Source organism: Melospiza melodia, chromosome 4 (assembly GCF_035770615.1).
Source record: "Melospiza melodia melodia isolate bMelMel2 chromosome 4, bMelMel2.pri, whole genome shotgun sequence".
NCBI lineage: Eukaryota > Metazoa > Chordata > Aves > Passeriformes > Passerellidae > Melospiza > Melospiza melodia.
In genome coordinates, this window is record NC_086197.1 from 79,907,757 (window position 1) to 79,930,286 (window position 22,530).

Sequence of the window (22,530 nt, forward strand, 5' to 3'; positions counted from 1 at the left end):
TGTACTTTAAAGCGTGCATGATCGCGCTTACCCCGCACCCTTCCCCGTGCCGACCGCCCTCCCTCTGCCTTCAGCCCGTGTGCCGCCACGCTCGCCCTCGGGGCCGCACAGGCGTGGGGCGGCGGACGGGGCTCCTGGCCACGGGTGCCCACCGAGGCCAACGCCGCCTCGGCCCCCCGGGTCTCGGCGGGCTGCAAAAGGCGCCCGGTGTACCGGGGCGGGCTCCGCGGTGAGGAGCTGCGCGCTCGGCAGGGCGAGGGGGTGTCCACGCCCCGCCGGGGCTGTCCTCGCTGCGCTGTCCCCGCTGCCCCGGACAGAGGGCAGAAGGCCCATCGGGAGGGGCGCTTTCTCCACCTCGGCACTTGGTCAGAAGAGGGGATTCTTGCTGGAGAGAGGCTGGGGACCGGGGTGGGGTGGCTCGGGAAGCTGAGTCGGCAGGTGGAGGTAACGGGCTGGGCGGGAGCCCTCGGGAGCCGGGGAGGAGAGGGTGCGGGGGGAGAGCGGGGCGCGCCCGGTGCGCGGTGCCGGGCGCGGCGGGGAGGCGGGGGAGGAGCGGCGGCGGCAGAGCACGGGCTGGGGCCCCAGCCCGCCCGCCTTTGAACCGGGGCAAAGCAGAGGCGGGGAGAGGGGCCGGGGCAGGAGGCGGACGGTGACATCAGAGCGGCCGGGCGGATAAGGTGGGAGAGCCGCAGGAGCGGAGTGGGCGAGCGAGGCGTCAGCGATTAGCGGCTGCCTCCGGTTCCCCGCTCACCGCATCTCACCGCGCCTCACCTCACCATGCAGAGGTCTCCCCTGGAGAAGGCGAACATCTTCTCCAAACTTTTCTTCAGGTGGGAGCCCCGGTGCGGCGGGACGCGTGCGGGCGGGGGCAGCGGGCCGGGCTGGGCAGCGGCGGGCCGGGAGCTCAGGGGGCTCCGCGCCCCCGCCCAGCCCTGCCCAGCCCAGCCCAGAGGGGAACCGGGCACCGGGAGCCCCTGAGCTCTGGAATGGTCTGCGGGGAGAGCGGTGGGAGTCTCGCTGGTTGATGAGATCACTCTTTTTTGTTGTTGTTGCTGGGGTTTTAGCACCGGGAATGGGCTCCGTCAGGTGTCATAAACCTTTGCTGGACCCGAACAGATGAATTTATGACATAATTTGAGCAACCTTTGGTAGTTGCTCAACTAGCTAATCTGTTATTTCATGTAAACTTTGAGAACACCGTGGGGTGGTAGGGAGCAGAGGGGAAATGCTCTCAGAACAAGGATTCCTTCTGTTTGGCTCTTTGATTGTTTAGCATTTGCTCAATGTGCAAGTGCAATATATGATCTTACTGGAAACAATTCCTTGCAAGCCTTGAAAATGTTCTCTTACAAACTAACTCCCTAGTGCCTTTTCTTTCTAAAAACTTCAAATAAAAGGAGAAGGAGCCAATACCGGTGCCTGGGCACAATGTACTTTGTAAGACAATATGGAAGCTGAATACGTTTTATGTGACATCGCTAGAAATGACACTGTGAACTGGAAAGAACAAATAATCTTTTTGGCATTGGCCCACACAGCACTGGTTTTGCCAGAGTACTGGTTCCCCCTTTTGTTACTGGAGGGTCTCTTGCATGGCAAGGAAGGGCGGGAGGAAATCATGTAAGATGTGAACCTGATGACTAAAGAGAGAGCACATGGTGTAAAACTATAACATTGTCATGAGGTCTCTGCCTGAAAAACTGAGGGCTTTTAGCTCACTTTTAAATGCTTTTGGGATAGCTTTCAGCAGGTTGGTCTGTATGTTTTTAAAAGTTTCTTAATGGGACTCTGTATGAGTCACTGTTTGCCTGTCTCTCCCCTTTTGGCTCATTTTAGCCAGATATGATAGAGGGGAATAATCCCAAATATAATCTGTTCCTAAAGTTTTACAAACATCCAGGTAAACGTAGTGATCCTACACATTTTCTCCAAAGGTGCTGCAGTGGGAAAGAAGCCTTGCTTGCTGCTAAATACTGTTAGAACCAGAGATATGCATGAGCAATTATAAATTCTCCATAAATGATGCTTCAGTCAGTGCTGCTGTGAAGTGTAAGACAGAAATCTGTAGAAAATAAGTATGTATCTTAATTTAGTAGCTTGAGGGGGCCATTTGCGGTATTTATTTTTTTTATTTATAAACTTCTATAAATGTATCACCCTAGAATCTAGGTTGTTGAAGGTGTGAAGGAAAAAACTCAATAAGATAAAGCAAAGACATGTCTAATTCCTACCACAGTGAAAGTTTCCATGTTTGAAACCAGTTGCAGTTCATGCTCATTAAGTACATAATTAACCATGCTGAGGCCTGAGCTCATCTTTTAAATCACAGTCTTTAAGTCAATTGAATGTTGGTTTAATCATGTTTAGGATGCATGATGCATTATACTGTACCAGCTTTTGGTCAGGTGACTGTAACCAAAGTGATAATAATAAAATATGTGAAGTTAAGGAGTTAATGATGAATATAAACTAGAGCAAAGAAATGGAAAAAAGATGTATGGAGAGAGAGTGCTGTTTTCAATGATAATGAGATAGATGCTGTCAAGTACAACACAGTACATGTTTCAGTGAAGTAACTTTTATCAGAGTCTACAATGCATGTATGTGTGAAGTACCAATCTGAATATAATGTGATAAGTTGAAGATCATGTCAGCACATGTGATGTTAAAATATTAGCTATGATTATTCAGGGAATCTTGCTGATAAATATATTACTATTTAATATTGTACAAGCTGTTATCAGCTATAGGTGTATAAACATATTGGCAAGGTTTTATTGCTTCATAATCTATCCTGTTTGGGTAGGAGGGACAGGTTTAACATGTGTTAAGTCAGAATAAATTCAGCTCATAACTGAATAGTTTACACATATTTTAGTATTGATTTGACCTTTTTTCTTGATTCTTAATGCAAAAAAGTGAGAAGAAAATGTCTTGCTATACAAAGAGTAGTATCTTATAGAAAGTGCTATCTTTTTGTTGTATTAGTGATAGTGATACTACTGGGGCAAAAAGAATTTGCTAGAAGGGGTCATGATAGTAAGTATTTAAAATCAGAAATTGACTTTCACCCTAAATTTTAAATAGTTTTGGTTTAAAAACTGAGCTCTAGTGATTAAGAAACAAATGTGAAAACAAGTGGTTTGAGATCTTCCATTAGGGGGACACTTAGAAAACAGAGAACACTAGATACTGAGAGTTTGGGGTTTCAGGGATTCTTTTGTGTTTTGATGCATTTTCCTTATGATGTTTTCAGAGCTGATCTCTTTTGTTCCCTACCTCATGCAAAACATTCTTTGTGTTCGTTGGCAACTTTTGACCTTGCTTAAAGAAAACAGAGTTTTATGCAGAAGTAGCCAGATCATCATATGCTTAGCTTCAAATTCACTGTGAAGCCTCACTTTTGTCTTTATAGCCATTACTTATTTTCTTCTGGAGTTTTGGGGTTATTCAGGGTCAAGGCCATACCTTTTGTCACAAACAATATCAGACTACTTTACAATCACCTAGTTTTTATTGAAAATTAACTGAGATCAGGAAGTCTTGTTAATTAATCAATTTTTATCTGAGAACTGGCGCACAGAGTTATTGCTGGAGTTTCAGAAATGGCTGCAACTGTGAGACAACTCTGATTTTATTACTGTTCTTTTACAAAAAACTTTAGACGTAAAAATACAAGTTATCAAAAAGTAATCCTTGTGCTTGTATCCAACTCTTAAACACATACTTTTGCTTTGGTACCTATCAGACATGACAACACTTGGCAAGACCTAGTACTTTAGTACCTGATTCATTATTAAATCCAAATGAGAAATACAGACTAACCCAGCTTTTGTGTCAAGTCTTCTCATGGATTCAGTCAATAAGATCTGCTCTGGTTGCTTTTTGCATCTGTACATTTACACAGCTGTCCAGGGATTCCTAAACAATTTAGCCAGTAAGGGATAAATGTTGGATTCATTCTTCTGCCCCGTGTGTGTTGTGAGGGCTAGGAAAAGGAATTCAATTCCCTACCTCACCTCTTCTAGGAAGCGTTAGCATCGTTTGGCAGTGAAGATGTTTTAGTTATCTATCTCTGGCTCAGCCACTTTTTAGAGCATAAATCAAGAATTGCTGTGTACTCTTCTGAATATAAAACTTCTTTGCAGGTCCTAATTCCTGGTGTGAGCTTCTTATGAAGTCTGCTAATAATCTTTAGGGTGGATACGAAAATTCAGGACTCAAGTTTTGGAAGTACTTAGCCTGTACGCTACAGTAATGTTATTCTGTCAGACTTTGTGGCTTAATTCAGTCATAATTTCAAGTTTAAGTGTGCCTTGTACAAGATAGTTTCTGGCATTTTCATGAGGATTAAATTGATTCCCTTCAGAAAAAGGAGCTAAAGCAGCCCTTTCCTGGGCAGTCTCTGCTCTATCCTTGAACAGTATATCTTAGAATACAGTGACAAGTTACTAATGATTTTCATTTTGAATTGAAAAATCTTGTATTTTCCTTGCAAAGTTTGGCATTTAGTGTGTAAATTTTAAGTCAGAATTTGTCCTGACACTGTTTTGAATTCCCAAATGTTCCAGATTTTGTATAGGAAGCTTAAATGCCAAACTCATGTCTATAAATTTCACTCTGAAGGGCAGGTGTTTGCAAATTGTCATAACCAATATATGTTTGGACTCTCCCTTATCAATACCTAGCTATAGCACTTTGGTCATCTTTCCTCTTTGAATAAGGAGCCTCTGTGTGCAGTAGCAGGTGAAGGGCACAGTGTCATGCCTCAGTTTCTGGGGCAGCCAGCTGAGACACTGATACAGGGCAATGTTTCTGTAGTGTGTCCTTGGGGCCCTGTGTGCCACCAGCCCTGGTGAGCTGCCTTGCACTGACCCCAGGCATGGTAAATCCTGGCTGTTTGTGGTAACCAAGCACAGATGCAGCTGCAGCCCAGGTTATGGCCCTGTGAGGCTGCCTGATCATTTGTCTGCTGCCACAAGTGGTCCTTGGAGACCTGCTGGTCTGCCAGTCCTTCAGAGCTGTCTAAAACAGGAGAGTGGCAGCTTCTGGAAGTCAGGTGGTTCAAAGAAGTGCATGCAAGTTTTGGACTCCTTCTGAAAATCTGACTTCTATTGCTGCTTCCAAGGTAAAATATGAAACTTGAAGTGAACTGGAGAAAGGATGCAGAGTATCCTACACTTCAAGTAATTTCAGTCAGAGGAATACCTTTAACAATAAGGCCAAATTGTGTCCTTGGCTCAGCCTGGTACTGTGTCCTTGGTCTAATGACCAAAAAGGCAAACCTTGAGTAGCACAAGGATCTTCTCTGGCTGCTTTGTAACTCTACAGCACAGATGCCTAGATGAAGTTGCATCTGACTTCTGAAATGTGTTTAAAGTCTGTTTTCTTCCTGCAGGAAGAAGACTTACTATCTTAATACTCCAAATAAATTATCAAGCATTTGAAATATTTGCAGACCTGTCTGTACCTTGTTATTTTCTATATTTTGATTTTATTTTGGTGAGATAGAAATAATCCATCCAAACCTTTGATTTTTGTTTTAATACTGTAGGCAATTACATGGTTAGTAGATTTATTATCTGTATTATAGAGGCTTCTAAATGCACTGACAGAAATTTGAAGTCCTCTGTACTAAGCAAAATATTTGATAAGGAAGTATGTTTTGAAGATCTTGAAGTCTAAGCAGATAGCACAAAGGATGTTAAAAAGAAGTTTCCTTACTAATACTTTAGAGAAAAAATGGGATACACAAGGATGATGGTTTGTCCTAGAAGCATGTGGTGGAGTGAGTGCAATCTGCCTGAAATCTCCTGTCCAGAATTTGATTGCACAAGGGTATTTCTGGTGTGACAAAGTTATTTCAGAATATTTCCGCAGTGAACAATTATCACCTCTTTCATCCTGAAGAATCTGAGTCTCTCAATGTCTACATTTTTGGATATTCTAAGTTTCAAAGTGGTGAGAATAGTGTGATTTATTGCAAGAGGTTTCTGCCTGTTGCTGTCGTCTCGGTTTATGTTTCTTCTCTTCACCCACCCCCCAGCTGGGCAGCATACCTGAGTAGGTATACTTGTGGAGGCAGGATGGTGCCAACTTGACATCCAGGTAATAACCTGTCCTCTGAAAACATTATGTCCTCTGAAATAAGTAAATTGAAGGTGAAAATTAACTAGTATACAAGGAGACATTGAAACACTGCCAAATTTTGCCATGTGAATTTGTAGATGCAGTTCAACTGCCTTCCACGAGAGTGGGGATGTGCCTGGGTGAGACAAGCAGGAACTCAGAGGCTGTTTATGCATCAGCCCCTCTCTCAGAAGCACAAGGATCTGCATGAGCTCTTTCAGTCAGCAAGTAGCTAATCCAAGGCTGTACTGTCATGAAACTCCCCAAATTAGAAGAGAATAAGTAGGCATTGGAGACATATTTTGAAACAGCATTGTTTTTCAGAAGACTAAACCAGAAGCTTTTCAGTTTAAACCAGGAAGAGAAAATCCAAAGTGACAGCTGGTAAAGGTACTTGGTTTTAGGTACATTCCCATATTTTAATGTTGATATTTATCCTCTATTTTTGCCCCCAACTTTTAAAATAAAGGATATGAACCTTTGTTGTATTGGAGTCATTCTAATATCTCACTTAAACTTTCACCTTGACCAATTTTAAAGTTAGCCTGCTAGTTCTAGAATGCTTTTATTTCTCTATAGGTAATAAATACAAAAAACCAAAACCACAAAGGTTCCCCAGGGTTGCTTTGCTCAAAGCCCAAGACTGTTTTGGAAATCAAAGATATGAGGCATTTTCTCATTAATTTGCCAGGATCATGCTAAGGAGTAGCATCAACAAATACCAGGATACAGAGAAAATGGCAAAGAGCAAGTAGTAAGAGAAGCAGCACCTAATTCAGGGTTGATTCCATATTACTGTAATGGTAATTTACATTTTGACCCTTGGTATTAAAATGTGACCCTGTTCACTTGTTTGTTTATACCTGACCACATATCAGTCATTGGGGTGGGAACAAATCATAGTTTTGGAAAGGGCCATGGCACCTGATGCGCAACTCTGTTATTTTTTTAGGAAACGTATCTTTAAAATCTGTGGCTAACACAGTGAAGTGCTAAATTGGGTGAAATGTGTTGCTGTCACTTGACACATCTGGAAGATGTTAAAATTCAATTAAATCATGAATAGCACTGCTCTTCAACAGTTTTGGTGCAAACTTTCTGTTATGTTCCTTGTTCTTACAAAGGACTAGGAGAAAAGAAATATTTCTTTTATTCTTGCTGAGGGATATATAATTGAGAAAAAGAGTGAAGATGGATGAATATCTTCACCCAGTCAGTCTAACTGTAGGTGTAGGCTGAAAGAGCCTTGCAAACCTTGTTCATAACACATCATCACCACTGCTTTGTTGTTTGCTTTCTTAAAGAAATATTTGAAGCATATCTTACACTTGACTTTGGTACCTAAACAATTGACAGATTGCAATACAATTAATGTATTCTGTCCTTCCATCTTGCACAACCTATCTCCTGATGTGCTTTGTTTTCTCTCAAATATCTCCCAGTACTTCTGTAAACTGAAATATTTTGACTACCTTACTAATTGTAAATATTTAAATATTAAAAAGTATTTCATTTCTGTTTAAGAAAGCATTTAGCTATTAGATAATAATTTGAATAAGTGTCACTTTACAAAAACTGGGCATAAAAGACAAGACTTCCCCAAGAATTGCTGTGGTATAATCCTAATTAAGATTTGCTATTGAAATCCTGGGGTTTCAGCAGATCATTGATTATTCTTAAAATGGTGCTGCTCACAGCTAGTGGCAGAGTCAATAATATTGCAGCTAAATACTTTCCACAACAAATAACCCCTCATGGGGAAGAATTGTTTATTAGTGAAGAAACTAAAATCTTAATTTTTGTGATCTGGGGGAGAACAACTGCAACAAAAATCCAGAAATCAGTAGGGTCTGCATTTACCTTTGTTGTTGAGACCCTGCAATAATTATATTTAAATGTTAAACTATATTGCATTTTTTGCTGTTGTTTACAAAGGCGGACCTGCTAAAGTTAATATAATTGTCAGAATACATAACATACTATTTCAGTAGGTTATTATTCAAACAAAATATCTGCAACCCTACTCTGTTGAGGGTAATCAAGGGGCAGGAATAAGGTTGTTGTGCTCCATGGGCATGCTGGCTTGTCCCATCTGTTAGCAAGGATCACAAAGAGCTGGGGTCACCCTTTGCAGCTGCACTACAGGATGCTCAGAGAGGAGAGCTGGAGGTGCAGACACTACTGGAGAAGCAGTACTGGGTGTAGTAGAGCCACTTCCAGTATAAAATAAGCAACAACTTACAATTTGCTGCTGCTGGAGTGATGGGTATCTTTTGTGGGAGGATGGGAGTGCAGAGCCTCTGACATAATCTGGGCAGAGGGACTCTTTGGGAATGTCTGAGATCTACATGGTACCTCAGCCTTTTCTTGCAGTTGGTAAGAATTCATGGCTCTACAAATATCTCATAAAACTTGGGCTCTAAAGCATCAGAATTATGGCTTGATGATGTTCCTTCTTCTCTGGCCTCTCCTCACCTCACCCTTAAATGTTAGGAAGAAGGATAAGTTAAAACCAGAGGCATTCTTCTTGCTCTCTCCATGGAATTTTAGGTGCAGTTCCCTAGAAGTTGCAGTCACTATGCTTAACTATATTTTGCACAGGTATTAATGCTCTGTAGAGGGGAGTGAAACCCTGGTGACCTCTGCACTGCTCAGTAGATGTTGCTGTGTTGTGCGCAGAGCACCTGTTGAAATGGCACCAGTCTGATCAGTGACCCTTGTAGGAAAGCTGCTCTCTTTTGCTGCTCTTGGGTAGCCCAGCACCAAGGCCACTGTTCTGTTAGTGTCTCAGCAAGCTGTGCTTCTTGGTCTGAGGAGCCCAATGGAGCTAGGGTATTCCTGTGCTCAGGAAGAAGATCTGGGCACTTGGCTTAGCAACACAGAACTTGGCTTAGCAACACAGATGCTCCTGTCTTCAGTGACATGTAAAGCAGCCTTAAGAGAGAGTCAAATCCTATTGACAAATTGTCTGTGTTAATACTCTCTGGAAAGCCAGACATCTGTCCTATTGATACAATTTGAGTGGGATGGGTCTGAACATGCAGTAGAAAGCAATAGCTGTAATAAGGAATCTGTTGCATATTGCTTAAGTAAATGACAAAGAAATGGTCATTAGAAATCTACCAAACAGTATGTTCTATACATGATATTTACATATCAATTTGATCATGTATGTTTTACTACAGGCAGTAGATAATAGAAGTGGAACTTGCCTTCTTTTCTTCTTTCCTACTGTACATCCTTGAAACTTGTTCCCTGCTGGGTTTCACATGTGTGTACCCACAATAACATTCCTAGTTAGTGGCAAAACTCCCCCAGCACTACAGGTTTCTCTGTGAAAGGGTTCATTAAATGCCAGCAAGTAATCCGATGGCATTTGCTAACATAATGCTTTAAAGCCAATCTGTTTCCCTTCCTTCTTGCTCTCTTCCTTTCAGAATAAATTTCTCAACAACCTCAGGAAAAACCTCAGCATTAACGCTGACAAATAGTTTCCAATAAGCCAAAAAAATAGAAGAGCCATATTCATTGACAAACTCTGAGCTATGTCACCTAGTGTTATGGAAACATGGATAACTACAGATTATATTGCCAGTTAAAGAAATTCATAGTCATTTTGCATTTCAAATCTTTGCAAAGAATCTAGAACATAATGGCTATAGGAATCTGGCAAAAAATTGATTTTCATGAGACATTTGTCTATTTTAGGTCTTGTATACTCCTTTCAATAAAACACAAACCATCTCCCACAGTTCTTGACTGCACAACTCAGAGAGCTGTTTAAAATCCACCTTGAAACAAACATCACACTCAGGCCAACTCCTCCCATGATTACCACTCCAACCTGAAGCCGCTTGGCACAGCGCACAATTTGGCCAGATCTAGTTAGGGTGGGATTTCCAAGCAAGGCCAGGGCAGCTGGGAGATGAACCTCTCTGTGCAAGCCCTGGCAGCAGCTTGCAGAGGGAACCTGGCTGCAGACCAGGAGGTCCCCAGGGCAGGAGTCAGCACTGCTCCTTTAGCTGGCTGGAGGAGTTTGTCTAGCACAGTAGCAGCTACTGTGATGAGCAGTGAGATGAAGATGAGGACTGCATAAGGCTGTATCAAACTCTGAGTTTGGAGGGGAGGGTACTTTAGGGGCCATATAATTTTGATGGCAGTGATAAATGCATCTGGTTAACACAGAGTTAAGCACAGAGTAAAACAAGAGACATTTCTAGAGATACAGCAAATCTGCTAAGCGTGCTGCCTTCCCCAAATGATAATACAGCAACTCAGCTCTCTTTCTAACTGCAGTCACAGTTTGTTAGTTCAGGCTGTGGCAAAATGCCAGGGTAGGTGCTAATCAAAACTATAAATAAAATCAAATATGTGGAGGGAAACAGTGCAATAAAAAATGTTTTCTCAAAACATACAAAGTGAAACTGTAAAGCACTTATCTTTTGTCATGTTGGGAATTGTTTATTGCAGTCTCAAAGCATTATTAAGGGGCTTAGGAAGGTTATGACTTAGCTACAGTGTTGTGAATTAAAGAAGTTGCCTAGGAAGTACTATTACTTCCTTGCATTAGCTGCAGTAGTGGGTTTGTGTCCCATAACTTGTATTCATTCTGTCATTACTGAAATATCTACGTACATGGGACATCAGAGAAGCTGAGAACAGAAGTTAATGAGAGTTTCTGTTCCTGAATGACAAGGATTAGTCAGCTCTCCACAAGATGTGCACAAAGCTAATAGCAACTGGTCCTTTCTCTCTTCAGGAGCTGGTAAAATAAAAATCAATACCTTATATACCACTTGCAGTAATCATGAAAAACTTTCATGTAAGTGTTTCATGAAACTCAAAGGTTTTCTTCTCATCCATTTTATCTCTGAAAAATATTGGCTCCGGTTTCCAGTAGTTATAAAGTTTATGGATGTTTTATCATCTCCAAATGGTAAAAGAAGAGTCCAATGCCTCTCCAAAGTGGACTCTCCTAACTCCCTTCCTATAATGTACCATCAATCACTTGTTATTTATCAGCCACAGTGGTGTGAAAGACTGAGCTAGAAGTCATATGATTAATCTGAAATCATACTATAATTAAAAAAATGAAGAATACTCCTTCAATTTCTTGGAGCACGTTCTCTTTGCCGTGGGTGTGATATAACCATGCACTTGGGAAATACCTTGGTACTTTACTGAATTATGGGGATTACAGGCTGGTTTCTCATGTAATTCATAACTTCACTAAAGTAAATATCAGTGTGCATGTGTGTACACACAGTTGCACACAAATAATTTTCATCCATTGTGTTAAAGCCCTTTTGCGCTTTTGTAGTGTTCAATGATGTTTTTTTACCTTTGCATCATCTTCTTTGCACCTTCAGAGGCTGCAATTGAGGATGTGAATTACTTTGTATGTATGACATATGTTCTTACAGGCATACAGGTCAGCATGTCCAATAGGCTGTTTGCATTTTCTGAGGGACTGTGGAAAACGTTATTGCAAATATTTTGTGGTTTTTTAGGTGTTGTATACAAAAACAGTTTAAAACAAAAATTTTGAAATTATTGAGGATTTGCTGAATTTTGTCATAATCATGAACCATGTTGGGTTTTTTACAAACATTGGTTTACATATGGAAGTATGATAGCAATCAACCACAAGCTACTTAACTTGCAAGCACTTCATTTTTTAAAGGAAATATTTTTTATTGATGACAGTAAAGCAGAAATTCAAGTAGTTTCAAAAGACACCATTAGTATTAGTATACACCACTAGTTCAAAACAGTTTTAATGTTTTAATCTAGTCCTTTGCTTTAAAAAAGATTTCTGAACAGAATCTGGTGAAAAATTTTGTATAAGTTGGTCCTTGGGGATTCATAGGCCTTTTTGGAGTGGAATTGTTTGATAAAATTAGTCATTACTTATAAAGGTTTTCTCTACAGAGTAGCCATTTGGAGTAGCATTTTCCTGCTTTGTTTTGTCTCAGCATGCCCCATAAATTGGTATTAAAATTTTAAAAATAACATTTGAAAAAACAAATGCAAAATATGTGTATATAATGGACACAATGAAGATCTTAAGAGGAGTTCTGTGCAAGATTTGTATTGCAGTGCACATTGCAGTGTAAGATGTCATAGTATCAAGGAATGACTTGTGTTGGAAGGCACCTTAAAGATCGCCAGGTTCTAAGCCCCCTACCATGGGCAGGGACATTTTCCAATAGACCAGGTTTCTCCAAGCCTCATCCAGCCTGGCTTTGATCACTGCCAGGGATGGGGCATTCCCAGCTTCTCTAGGCAACCTGTTCCAGTGTCTGGCTATCCTCCCAGTAAGAAATTTCTTCCTAATATCTGATCTAAACTTGCTCTCTTTCAGTTTAAAGCCATTCCCCCTTGTTCTGTCATTACATGGCCTTGTAAAAAGTTCCTCTCCAGCTCTCCTGGAGGCCTGCTTTAGGTACTGGAAGGCTGCTCTAAGACTTCCCTGGAGCCATCTCTTCTCCAGGTTGACCAATTTCAGTTCTCCAAACCTTTCTTCATAGGGAGAGGTGCTCCATCCTTCTAATCCTCTTCGTGGCCTCCTCTGGACTGGTTCCAGCAGGTTCCTGTCCTTCTTGTGCTGAGTACTCCAGGAGGGGTCTCCCCAGAGCAGAGCAGATAGCAATGAAACTTACATGTCCACTTTACTATAGTTCTGATTTATTATTCATCTATATGGACATAGCACACAGCATATTTGGAAATACAGTACAGAGGTTTCAATATTCTGTTCATTTGTCTCTTGCTGACTCAGTAGGAAGTCTGGAGCATGGTCTGACCCCAAAACTTACAAAATGCAGGTGTTTCAAAATTATTCTTTTTATCTTATATTTATCAATATAATTTTGTAAATATAAGGCAGGGCTGCACTACATTGTGTCTTATATGTGTGTGTATGTGAATGCATGTGCACTTAAACATATTTGGATGCTGTGGAGAAAATATTCAGGGTGAGACAAAGCAACTCCAGAATTAATGCTAGAGTATTTTTAATTCTTTTTTTTTTTTTCAATATTTGCTTAGATGGACAAACCCAATTTTGAAAAAGGGTTACAGACGACGGTTGGAGCTCTCAGATATTTATCAAATCCCTTCTGCAGATTCTGCTGATAATCTTTCTGAAAAACTGGAAAGGTAAGAAAGGTTAATTAAATAAATTTGTTTCAGGAATAACAATGCAATTTTCATTACAAAGCTTTTGGATGAAATGTTTAAATAGTGTCGGGTACAAGCTGATTGCACACAGTTGTACTTTGGACATGACTGTGATCTCTGGTCCAGATGTACAACCTAGATGGTCTGAATGTACAGGTACCTGTGATATCTGCCATTGACCACAGAATCACAGAATATGCTGAGTTAGAATCTTGTGCTGTGACCACTTCCCTGGGGAACCTGTTCCATTGACCAACCATCCTCTGGGTGAAGAACCTTTTCCTAATATCCAACCTAAATCTCCCTGACAGAACTTCAAGCCATTCCCTCTGGTCCTGTCACTGGTCACCACAGGGAAGAGATCAGTGCCTGCCCCTCCTCTTCCCCTCATGAGGAAGTTGCAGACTGCAATGAGGTCTCCCCTCAGTCTCCTCCAGGCTGAACAGACCAAGGGACCTCAGCCTCTCCTCACAGGGCTTCCCCTCAAGGCCCTTCACCATCTTCATTGTCCTCCTTTATATCTTTCTTATATTGTAGCGCCCCTAACTGCCCACAATATTCCAAGTGAGGCTGCAGGAGTGCAGAGCAGAGCAGGACAATCCCCTCCTTTGGCCAGTTGATGATGCTGTGCCTGATGCACCCCAGGACAGAGTTGGCCCTCCTGGCTGGATAGGCCAGGGCACTGCTGACTCAGTTAAACTTGCCATTGACCAGGACCCCCAGGCCCCTTTCTGTGGTGTTGTTTTCCAGTATCCCATTCCCCAGTCTGTCTGTACATCCAGAGCTGCCCCATCCCAGGTGCAGAATCTGGCACTGTCCAATGTTGAACTTCATATGGTTGTTGATTGCCCTGCTCTCTGTGTTGTCAGGGCCTCTCTGCAGGGCCTCCCTGCCCTTGAAGGAGTCAACAGCTCCTCCCAGTTTTTTGTTGTCTGTGAGCTTGCTCAGTACCCTCTGCTGTACAATGTCCAAGTCATGTGAGGATGTTGAAGGTACAGGGCCAAGGATGGAGCCCCGTGGAGCCCCACTGGTGACAGGTCACCAGTCTGAGGTCACCCCATTCACTGTAACCCTTTGGGCCTGACTCATGAGCCAGTTGCTCACTCATCACATAAAGTGTTTATCCAGCTGAGTGCTGGACATTTTGTACAGAAGGATCCTGTGACAGACAGTATCAAATCTGTGCTGAAATCCAAAGGGATTACATCAATTGGCTTCCCTTGGTCAGCTGGGTGGGGTTACCTTGTCATGAAAGGAAATCAGGTTTCCACTCCTGAAGCTATGCTGGCTGTAACCAGTCTTTCAGGTGTTTTTCAATACTTCCCAGAATAATCTTCTCCATAACTTTGGGCACTGAAGTGAGACTGACAGGCCTGGATTTTCTGGGGTCCTCCTTCTTGCCCTTCTTGAAAACAGGGCCAGTGTTTTCTGGTCAGCTAGGACTGCTCCAGATTCCCAAGACTGCTAAAAAATTGAGAGAGATTTTGCTGACATCAGCCATGTCTTTGAGGATTCTTGAATGAATCCCATTAGGCACCATAGATTTGTAGGGATCCAGCAGGAGCAACAGATCCTGCACAATTTCAGCAAGGCTAGACTCAGAGTATCAGTGTTGGTTCACTGAAAAGGGAGACAGCAGAAATACTGTTCTTTCTTCCCAAAATAACCTTGTAAAACCTTGGTTTATTTTTTCTTCAATGAAATAACATTCTTAATTTCCTTTGATACCACTCTTGACAGACTAATTGTTTCTGCAGAAATCATACTCTGACTTACCTCATTTAGGTTTCCATTCTTGTTTACCCAATTTCAGTGGGTCCTAATTTAGAAATTGTGCTGCACTTGTGACTAACTCTTACAACAGAGGTGCTTAAGCCCATTCCTTCTTGTCCAACTGACGTTGTAGCTTTCACTATGTTCCAGGGCAGCTTACATCTGCACTGTTGTCCCAATCCAATCAATTTTAATTGCAGTGTGGCGTAAGTATTCCAACCTATGGGAGATAAAATAGAGGGTAAAATGGAACTGATAAAGCAGCCTGATATCTTAGGCCTGATCAAGCAGAAACCATGGGAGAGACAGACAGAGATAACTGCTCCCTGGGGTAGAAGTGACCAAGAGACATGTTATGAAACTTTGTCATGATTACCAGGTAACTGATGTCCTGAAGAATATGTAACCAATGGGAAATTGTTACCAAAAATAGAATCCTATATAAGTACCCTACTATAAAACCATTTATAAACGCTTTGTATTCTCAATAAAAATCAGCTTCTGATCCAGTTCAGTTGTCCCTGTCTCTCCATAACCGATATCAACCAGTGGAATTTATAGAGAACGTTGGTATGCTAAATGTGTTCTGATAGTTTATAAATGAAATATTCTGTTTATCAAATATTCTGTTGAAAATTTGATAATATAATTAGTTGAGGATATTCTCTGGAGTGTTTTAATCTGTGAATTGAATTTTGACAAAACAAATGTTCTCTGCATACAGCATTGCTTCTGGTCTACAATTTATTATTGAAAAGAAAGCTACTGTCCCAGCAACAAGGTTTAAAATAGTGCTGTGCAATAGAAAAGTCACATTTTTGATGCTTTGTTGGTGTGTTTTTGCAGACTGGAAAAGCTCCAAAACGTTTATTTGCCTATTATTGTACTCTGGTTTTAAGTACAGCAGGTTTCTTTAAAACATACAATGCCACCTTTTCATGAAGTAATTCCCTGCAGGGTGATGTATGACCAAGTATTTAAAACTACCAAATATGTGGCTGAACTGGGTTTGAACTTCTATTGATTTATCAAGTCCATGAAGGCCAGATTCTTGGGGTTTCTGCAAAGCTTTCTTTCCTTAGCCACCTTAGCTAAATCTCCTTGGATATATTTGAATGAATTGAAGTATGTCACAGCCATAGACTCAGGTATTTGCTCATGCAACTTAATAGTTCTGGTTTTGGTTTCTTTTCAGAGAATGGGACAGAGAGCTAGCAACTTCAGAGAAGAAACCCAAACTCATCAATGCTCTGCGACGATGTTTTTTCTGGAAATTTACGTTCTATGGAATAATTTTATATTTAGCGGTAAGAATTGTTCTCCACTTCAGTAAGCTTTTAGTGTTCCTTACATAGATCCAAGTTTTAGGGACTGTTAAATTAATAGAGTATTGTGAATAGCTACATATTTTTCCTCTGTGAATTGCTTACAAAGGTGATAAATACAGAGATGTATTTTCATTTAAAAAGGAATTTTCTGATAATATCTTAATATAATTAAAAGATACATAATAGTTTTAAAATGTCTCTAGTGTTTCCAGTGCTGTTAGTGCTCCCAAGTGTGTGATCAGGAGCTTGATGTGAAAGCCTGAACTGATTACGTTTATCACCTTTCCAACGTGTTAGGTAGGATTACCTTGACTTACCAAATGCCACCTCTTTGTTTGACAATCCTATCACTGGGGTTAAGAACTGTGAAAATAATTTTATTTAATAAAATGTGAAAATAATTTATTGCTAATGGTATTTCACTAGGTATATAGCCAGACTGTAAATCTGAAAATTGCTGTTAAGCAATATGCTCGTTAAATATGCGTTGCAGACAAATTTCTGGGACTTAGTAGTAAAAAAGAGAGTGTATCACCTCTGTAAGGAGGGGCAAGCAATCTGTGACTAAAAGGAAGTTGTGAGGTTATGTAGGGAGAAAATTGGGCGGGCTAAAGCCAAATTTTAACAAATTTGAGCACTGTAGTTTACAGTAGAAAAAGAAAAAAACCCAAAAAAACCAACAAAAACCAAGTGGTTTCTATAAATTGGCAGCAAAAGGAAGGCTAAGGAGAGTTTCCATTCTTTGCTGGATGCAGGGGGTAGCATAGTGTCAGGAGGCACCCTTTGGATACTGGGCCCTAAGTTGTCTTTGTCCAGGTAAGGCAGTTATCTGTCTGGGACAGGGCCTCTTGCTATGTAAGGAGCTGCATGGTAACTGTTCTCTCTCTACTCCTTTGTCACTTTTGTCAGCTCTTCTTTGGGATGACATCTTGTATTTGCAGATCCCTACTCAATAGGGATGTCTCAATGTCTTTTATGTGTTCCTGTGATCTCACTACTGCCTTTAGATTTTTTTTTTTACTCACCAAGCCAGCAACTCCTTATTCATGATAGGTTTGCTTTTAAAAAAACCCAACAAAATGGTTCTACAAATGCAGCTACCACGCACTGTAACAGCTCTTCCTGCAGAGTCTGCCAGCCAGAACCTTTGCACTAATGCATTCCTGCTAAAGTTAAGCAGTGTCCAAGGCACTGTTTAAGGATAAGTTTAAGCAGTGCCTCAGAACTGCTTTTGCAGGCACTCTGGAGGATAACACTCTTTCCCAAAGTTTAGGCAATGTGTGTGGGCATGCATGTGCAGGGTTGATTTCTCTTTGTGCACTTTTTTAATGGAGTACAATTTTAGATGAGGTGAGGACAGAACAAGAAATCAAGGATTTTTGAATCATATTCTTTGGTTGTATGATTTTTTTTTTAATTTCTTTAAGAAATCACAGACATGTGCAATTAAATATGTCATAAATGAACCTGCACCTTCCGCAATGAACATGGAAAGATTAAATCATAGTTTAAATTCTTGATTGCATTACCATTAGTGTTCATTTTATTTAAAGCAACTTCATTTTATTGAAAGAGGAATTGTAAAAAAACCAAATTGCTCCTAAAGCTGCTGGTGTTCTTTGCAGGCCTTGCTCAAGGAAATTAATGGGAGCTTTGCCATAAATTTGAAAGGGGACAGGATGTTGTGCCGTACTGGCATAGGTGTAACCAAGTTGTGTGTTCTTTTGAACTTCATTTTCCTTTCAGCTCTTTTCTTGTCTAATCTCTGAGCCACTTTCATGGCATCTTTCTTGGACTGAAGTTTAAAGTGTGCTGACATCCCTGCTGTTTGTGGAGTTGTCCTTTCAGCTGGCATCACAGCTTTGCTCTCATTAAGTCTAGCCTTTTTTCCAGATCTCCCTTGTCCCTGATGCACTGTAGGTAATGATGTTATTGCAGGGTGGACACTTGTGCTCTGGCCCCCTAGAGTAATACATCTCCCCCTCATAAATAGTGTTATGTTAGGCATGTTGGGTTACTTCACTTAATGTCTCTGCTCTCCTGCTGTTTGAGATGGTTTCCGTCCTTCACCCTGTTCAGAATATGAGTCTTACAATATAAAGAAAAGGTGTTATGGTGGTGAAACAAAAATCTTGCTTTTTAGCTTGATAGCAATTAGCCAACTAGGTACTTTGCTGTGAGGATCAATTTGATTCTGTTTGTATTTTGGTCTTATATATATTGTAATGAAATTTATATTTCTACTCAGGCACAACAGCTGCTAACATTAACTTAGAAGTGGTTTTAGTATCATATCCCAAGGGACCCTAATGAGGATTTCCTGAAGTTCTTGCATATGGGTCACGGGTGTGAGTGAGGAGGCAGGGAGGGAAGTGCTTCTTGGCCGTGTGCCAAAGAAGAGATGGGCATTATTGTCTTCAAATGCAGAGTGTTTCAACATATGGGGGATACACCTAACATAAAACTTGCTGTTGCATAAGAATAATCATACCAGGTCAGATTAGCACAATGTGCTGTGTCATAATCTCATTTCTCTTCATAATCTTTATTCTTTTAGTTAAGATTATTGTGAGGGGGACACTTACGGGTTTCTCGGTGGCCTATGATGAATGCAGAGAGGAGAATAAGGACAGGCAAAGGCAAAATATGAATCTTGAAAATAGAATTTTCTCTTAGGTGTACAAATTCCATTCTTTTTTTTAGGCAGGTTGTTTTAATCAGTTTCATATTTATATCAGTAGGTAATTTTGAATTTACAAAAGGAGAAATGAAAACCAGGCAGTTGTGCTTTGATTTGTATGTAGACTAGATAATTGGTAAGCAAGCTGATAAATCTCTATTGTAAACCAGTGGACTTTTATGCCCCATGAAATAGTGTATGACTTGGCTTGTTGCCAGCCACTATTCTAGTCTGTAAATCTTCTTTTTTCCCAGCAAGCTTGGAATGTATGCAACACATTTATAGTCACAACAAACACAGCAGCAGAACATGTAATTTTCACTTGAATAAAAGTAAACACACAAAAAAATGTTGCTATTTTAAGCTGATATAGAAAAGCTTATCTTGGAATCTCCAAGAATATGAAAACACTATATTGTCCTTGAGAGGTGACTGTTTTGTATTTTATGAGTTTTGGGGAGTCTTGGTTCGATGCTTTGGGATGCATATGGTCTAAGCACAGCTGTCTTGGGTCATGTGTTTTTTAATAAACACTCCTCCCTTTGCCCACTAATAACACTGAAGTCTTTGTCAAAGCTGGCTCCAGATACACAGCAGGGTGGGTAATTTGGGTAATGTAGCACATGGTACAGGTATGCTGTTAAAGATGTAAAATTCTACCTCTTCTGTGGAAAAAGTGAGTAATGAAATCAGCTCCACCAATAGTAACATTCAAAAGGGATTACAGTCCAGGTTATAGAAGTACCTGTGATTGCTTTTGTATAAGAGAACCCAAAGGAGAAGGGGAAAAAAAAAAAGCTAAAGGTGTTTTTCCCAATCTATTTATCACAGTAGAGCTTCAATTACAGCTGAACTTCACCAGTTCCCTTCTGAGTCTCTATGGTGGTCTGTGTGGTTTTCATCTGGAAGGCAGTACTGGCAACTTTTGGGCAGAATTTAACACAGCTCTGTACAGAAGAATTTAGTAATTTCTTGTTACTCTGGAAGTATCAGGTGCTGTCTGCTGCAACACTACAGAAAGAAGAATAAGGAGTTCATATGTATTTTTAAACTGAGCATAACAGTGAAGCAAAGGGGGACATACTTCTTCATGTCCCTCTGAAGCTCATGCAGTAGATGAAGCAAAAGGTTAACCACAGCACACAGGTGATATTTGCAGTTCTTGGAGAAAGACTGGGTAAAGAAAGGCAAGAGGCAGAGATGGAAAAAATGAGGTTAGAGGAGTGAAAGTATGAGAATGATGAGGCAGGGAGGGAAATGGAAGGCAAAGGTGAGGTAACACTGGTGGAGTTTATTGCAATTGAAAAGGAGTCTGAGGACAAATGTAATAGCAGACTAAAGTAAAGTCAGGGCTTTAGCAAGTCATTCGGATACCTTGCAGTTTAGTGGTTTGACCTTACCTCTTTCTCCTCTCCTACCCTGGTTTTCTATCCTGTTGCTCATCCCTGGATGGGAATGGCTGGGGCCTCCAATACTTTCTCTCTGGAACCTTTATTAAACTTGCTTCCTCTACCATTTACTTCCTCTCCTCCTGCTTTTGTTACAAAACTGGATACAGTGTCTAGAACTGTTTAGTAGATGATCCAATTATTTATATTTTTATTCTGTTCCAATTTCCATTTATTTTTGGTTTTAGCTATATTCTCACTGTCTTGTGAGAATGGTAGGGTTAATTTTGGTAGTTCTGAGGCTTCCCTTGTCCTGTAGGTCCAGTAAAGTTCAGCGAGAACTGCTCCCTAGGGCCAAAACAGAGCTCCAGCCTGATAAACTAGATTCAGTCATATGATATGGCTAATCCATTACAACTCTGTAAAGTAAATGTGGAAGCTGATCTCAGTTGTCACTTTTGTAGAAAATGATTAAACAAAATTTACAAGCCAGATTTGCTTTGGTGCAATTGCAGAAGCATCACAGACTTAGATAGCAGTGAGTTGTCTGTTCTCCTGTGCAGCTACTGCAACTTTCTGTGGTTTGCAGAGCAAACAGGCCTGACTTCCTCATTTAAGACATAAGACTTCAAATCTTGTTTGGTGGGACTCTGAATTGAAATGTTAACCATTTTGGAAAAAATGAACCAACTGCTGACCAAAATTACTTTTCTTGTTTCTCTCTACAGGAAGTCACCAAAGCTGTGCAGCCCCTTCTGCTGGGGAGAATAATAGCTTCCTATGACCCAGACAACTCTGATGAAAGATCCATAGCCTACTACCTGGGCATTGGCTTGTGCCTCCTCTTTGTTGTGAGAACACTGCTTATCCACCCTGCTATATTCGGTCTTCATCACATTGGAATGCAAATGAGGATAGCTATGTTTAGCTTGATTTATAAGAAGGTAATTGTTTCATGTACACCCAAAGCCAAGCCTCTGTCTGTATTCTATGTAACTTTTAGACTAGTTGGTTGAAAGATTGATAGTTTTGTTAAGGTACACAAATTACACGGAAGGATAATGTGGCTAACAGTTTCTGACAGCTCTCAGTTTCCCAGTCCAAAGAATTAAATACCTGTCTACAGCTGGTTGGACTGAAATCAGCCTCTGTGAGTTCAGACGTGCTGCATATGTGGTTAGATGCTTTTATTGTTTTACCACTGTGCTCCTGTTAAAAATGTGTACTGCAGAGGAAGAACAACATGCTGGTGGCTAAAGAATATCTTCAAAAGAGAATTAAAGGTGAAAACTTAAACAAAAAATGTGTCATTAAAGGGATTAAGTTTGACTGATACTGTGTAACATCGTTATAGCATGAAAAGTCAACAGATACTGACCCATCACATGCTCAAAAATACAAAGATTTAAAGTTTCTTTTTTTAAGAAATGCCCAAAGAAGATAATTTAAACAAACATGTTAGTTATTCTAGTATAAAGCTCACTGTGAAAGCATCTTTCAAAAATATTTTTCAAGAGAGGCAACAGTAGGAGATTTTTAAGGATGCACAGCAGCACACAGCATGTGTGCTTAATTAAAACTTGCATTTGCATATATATCTATATCTATAAAATATTCAACAGAAAAGAAGGACTAGGTCAATACATCAATATTTTTAAAGCAATTTAATGGTTATATTGAATTCAAGTGACATAAATAACAAGTTTAATGAGACTTTCTTTACAGCACAAACAAATAAGTGGATTATTACTTACACTGCTGCATAATTGCTTATTATTTTTATCTTTATTTATTGTGTTTTATGGAAATAACTTAGATGACAATTTTCTATGGTTTTGTTTTCTTTTACAGATCCTAAAGCTGTCAAGCAGAGTTCTAGATAAAATAAGTACTGGACAATTGGTCAGTCTTCTCTCCAACAACCTGAACAAGTTTGATGAGGTGCGTCATAGGTTGTTTAATTCACTTGATGATCCATCAAATACCAATGTCAAGCTGTTCATGACAGATATTGAGGAAGGAAGGAGCAAAAATGGAGAACTGCCCTGAG

General features: G+C 40.5%; 1 protein-coding gene across 1 annotated transcript in view; it reads left to right on the forward strand.

The window, feature by feature from the left end:
- Positions 1–702: 702 nt before the first annotated feature.
- Positions 703–22,530, forward strand: part of CFTR (CF transmembrane conductance regulator) — an 88,389-nt gene continuing 66,561 nt past the window's right edge. The window contains exons 1-5 of the mRNA XM_063155325.1: positions 703–830; positions 13,180–13,290; positions 16,280–16,391; positions 21,209–21,424; positions 22,332–22,421. Coding sequence (XP_063011395.1) covers positions 778–830; positions 13,180–13,290; positions 16,280–16,391; positions 21,209–21,424; positions 22,332–22,421 — 582 coding nt within the window. The 5' untranslated portion in view covers positions 703–777. The remainder of the gene's footprint in view (positions 831–13,179; positions 13,291–16,279; positions 16,392–21,208; positions 21,425–22,331; positions 22,422–22,530) is intronic.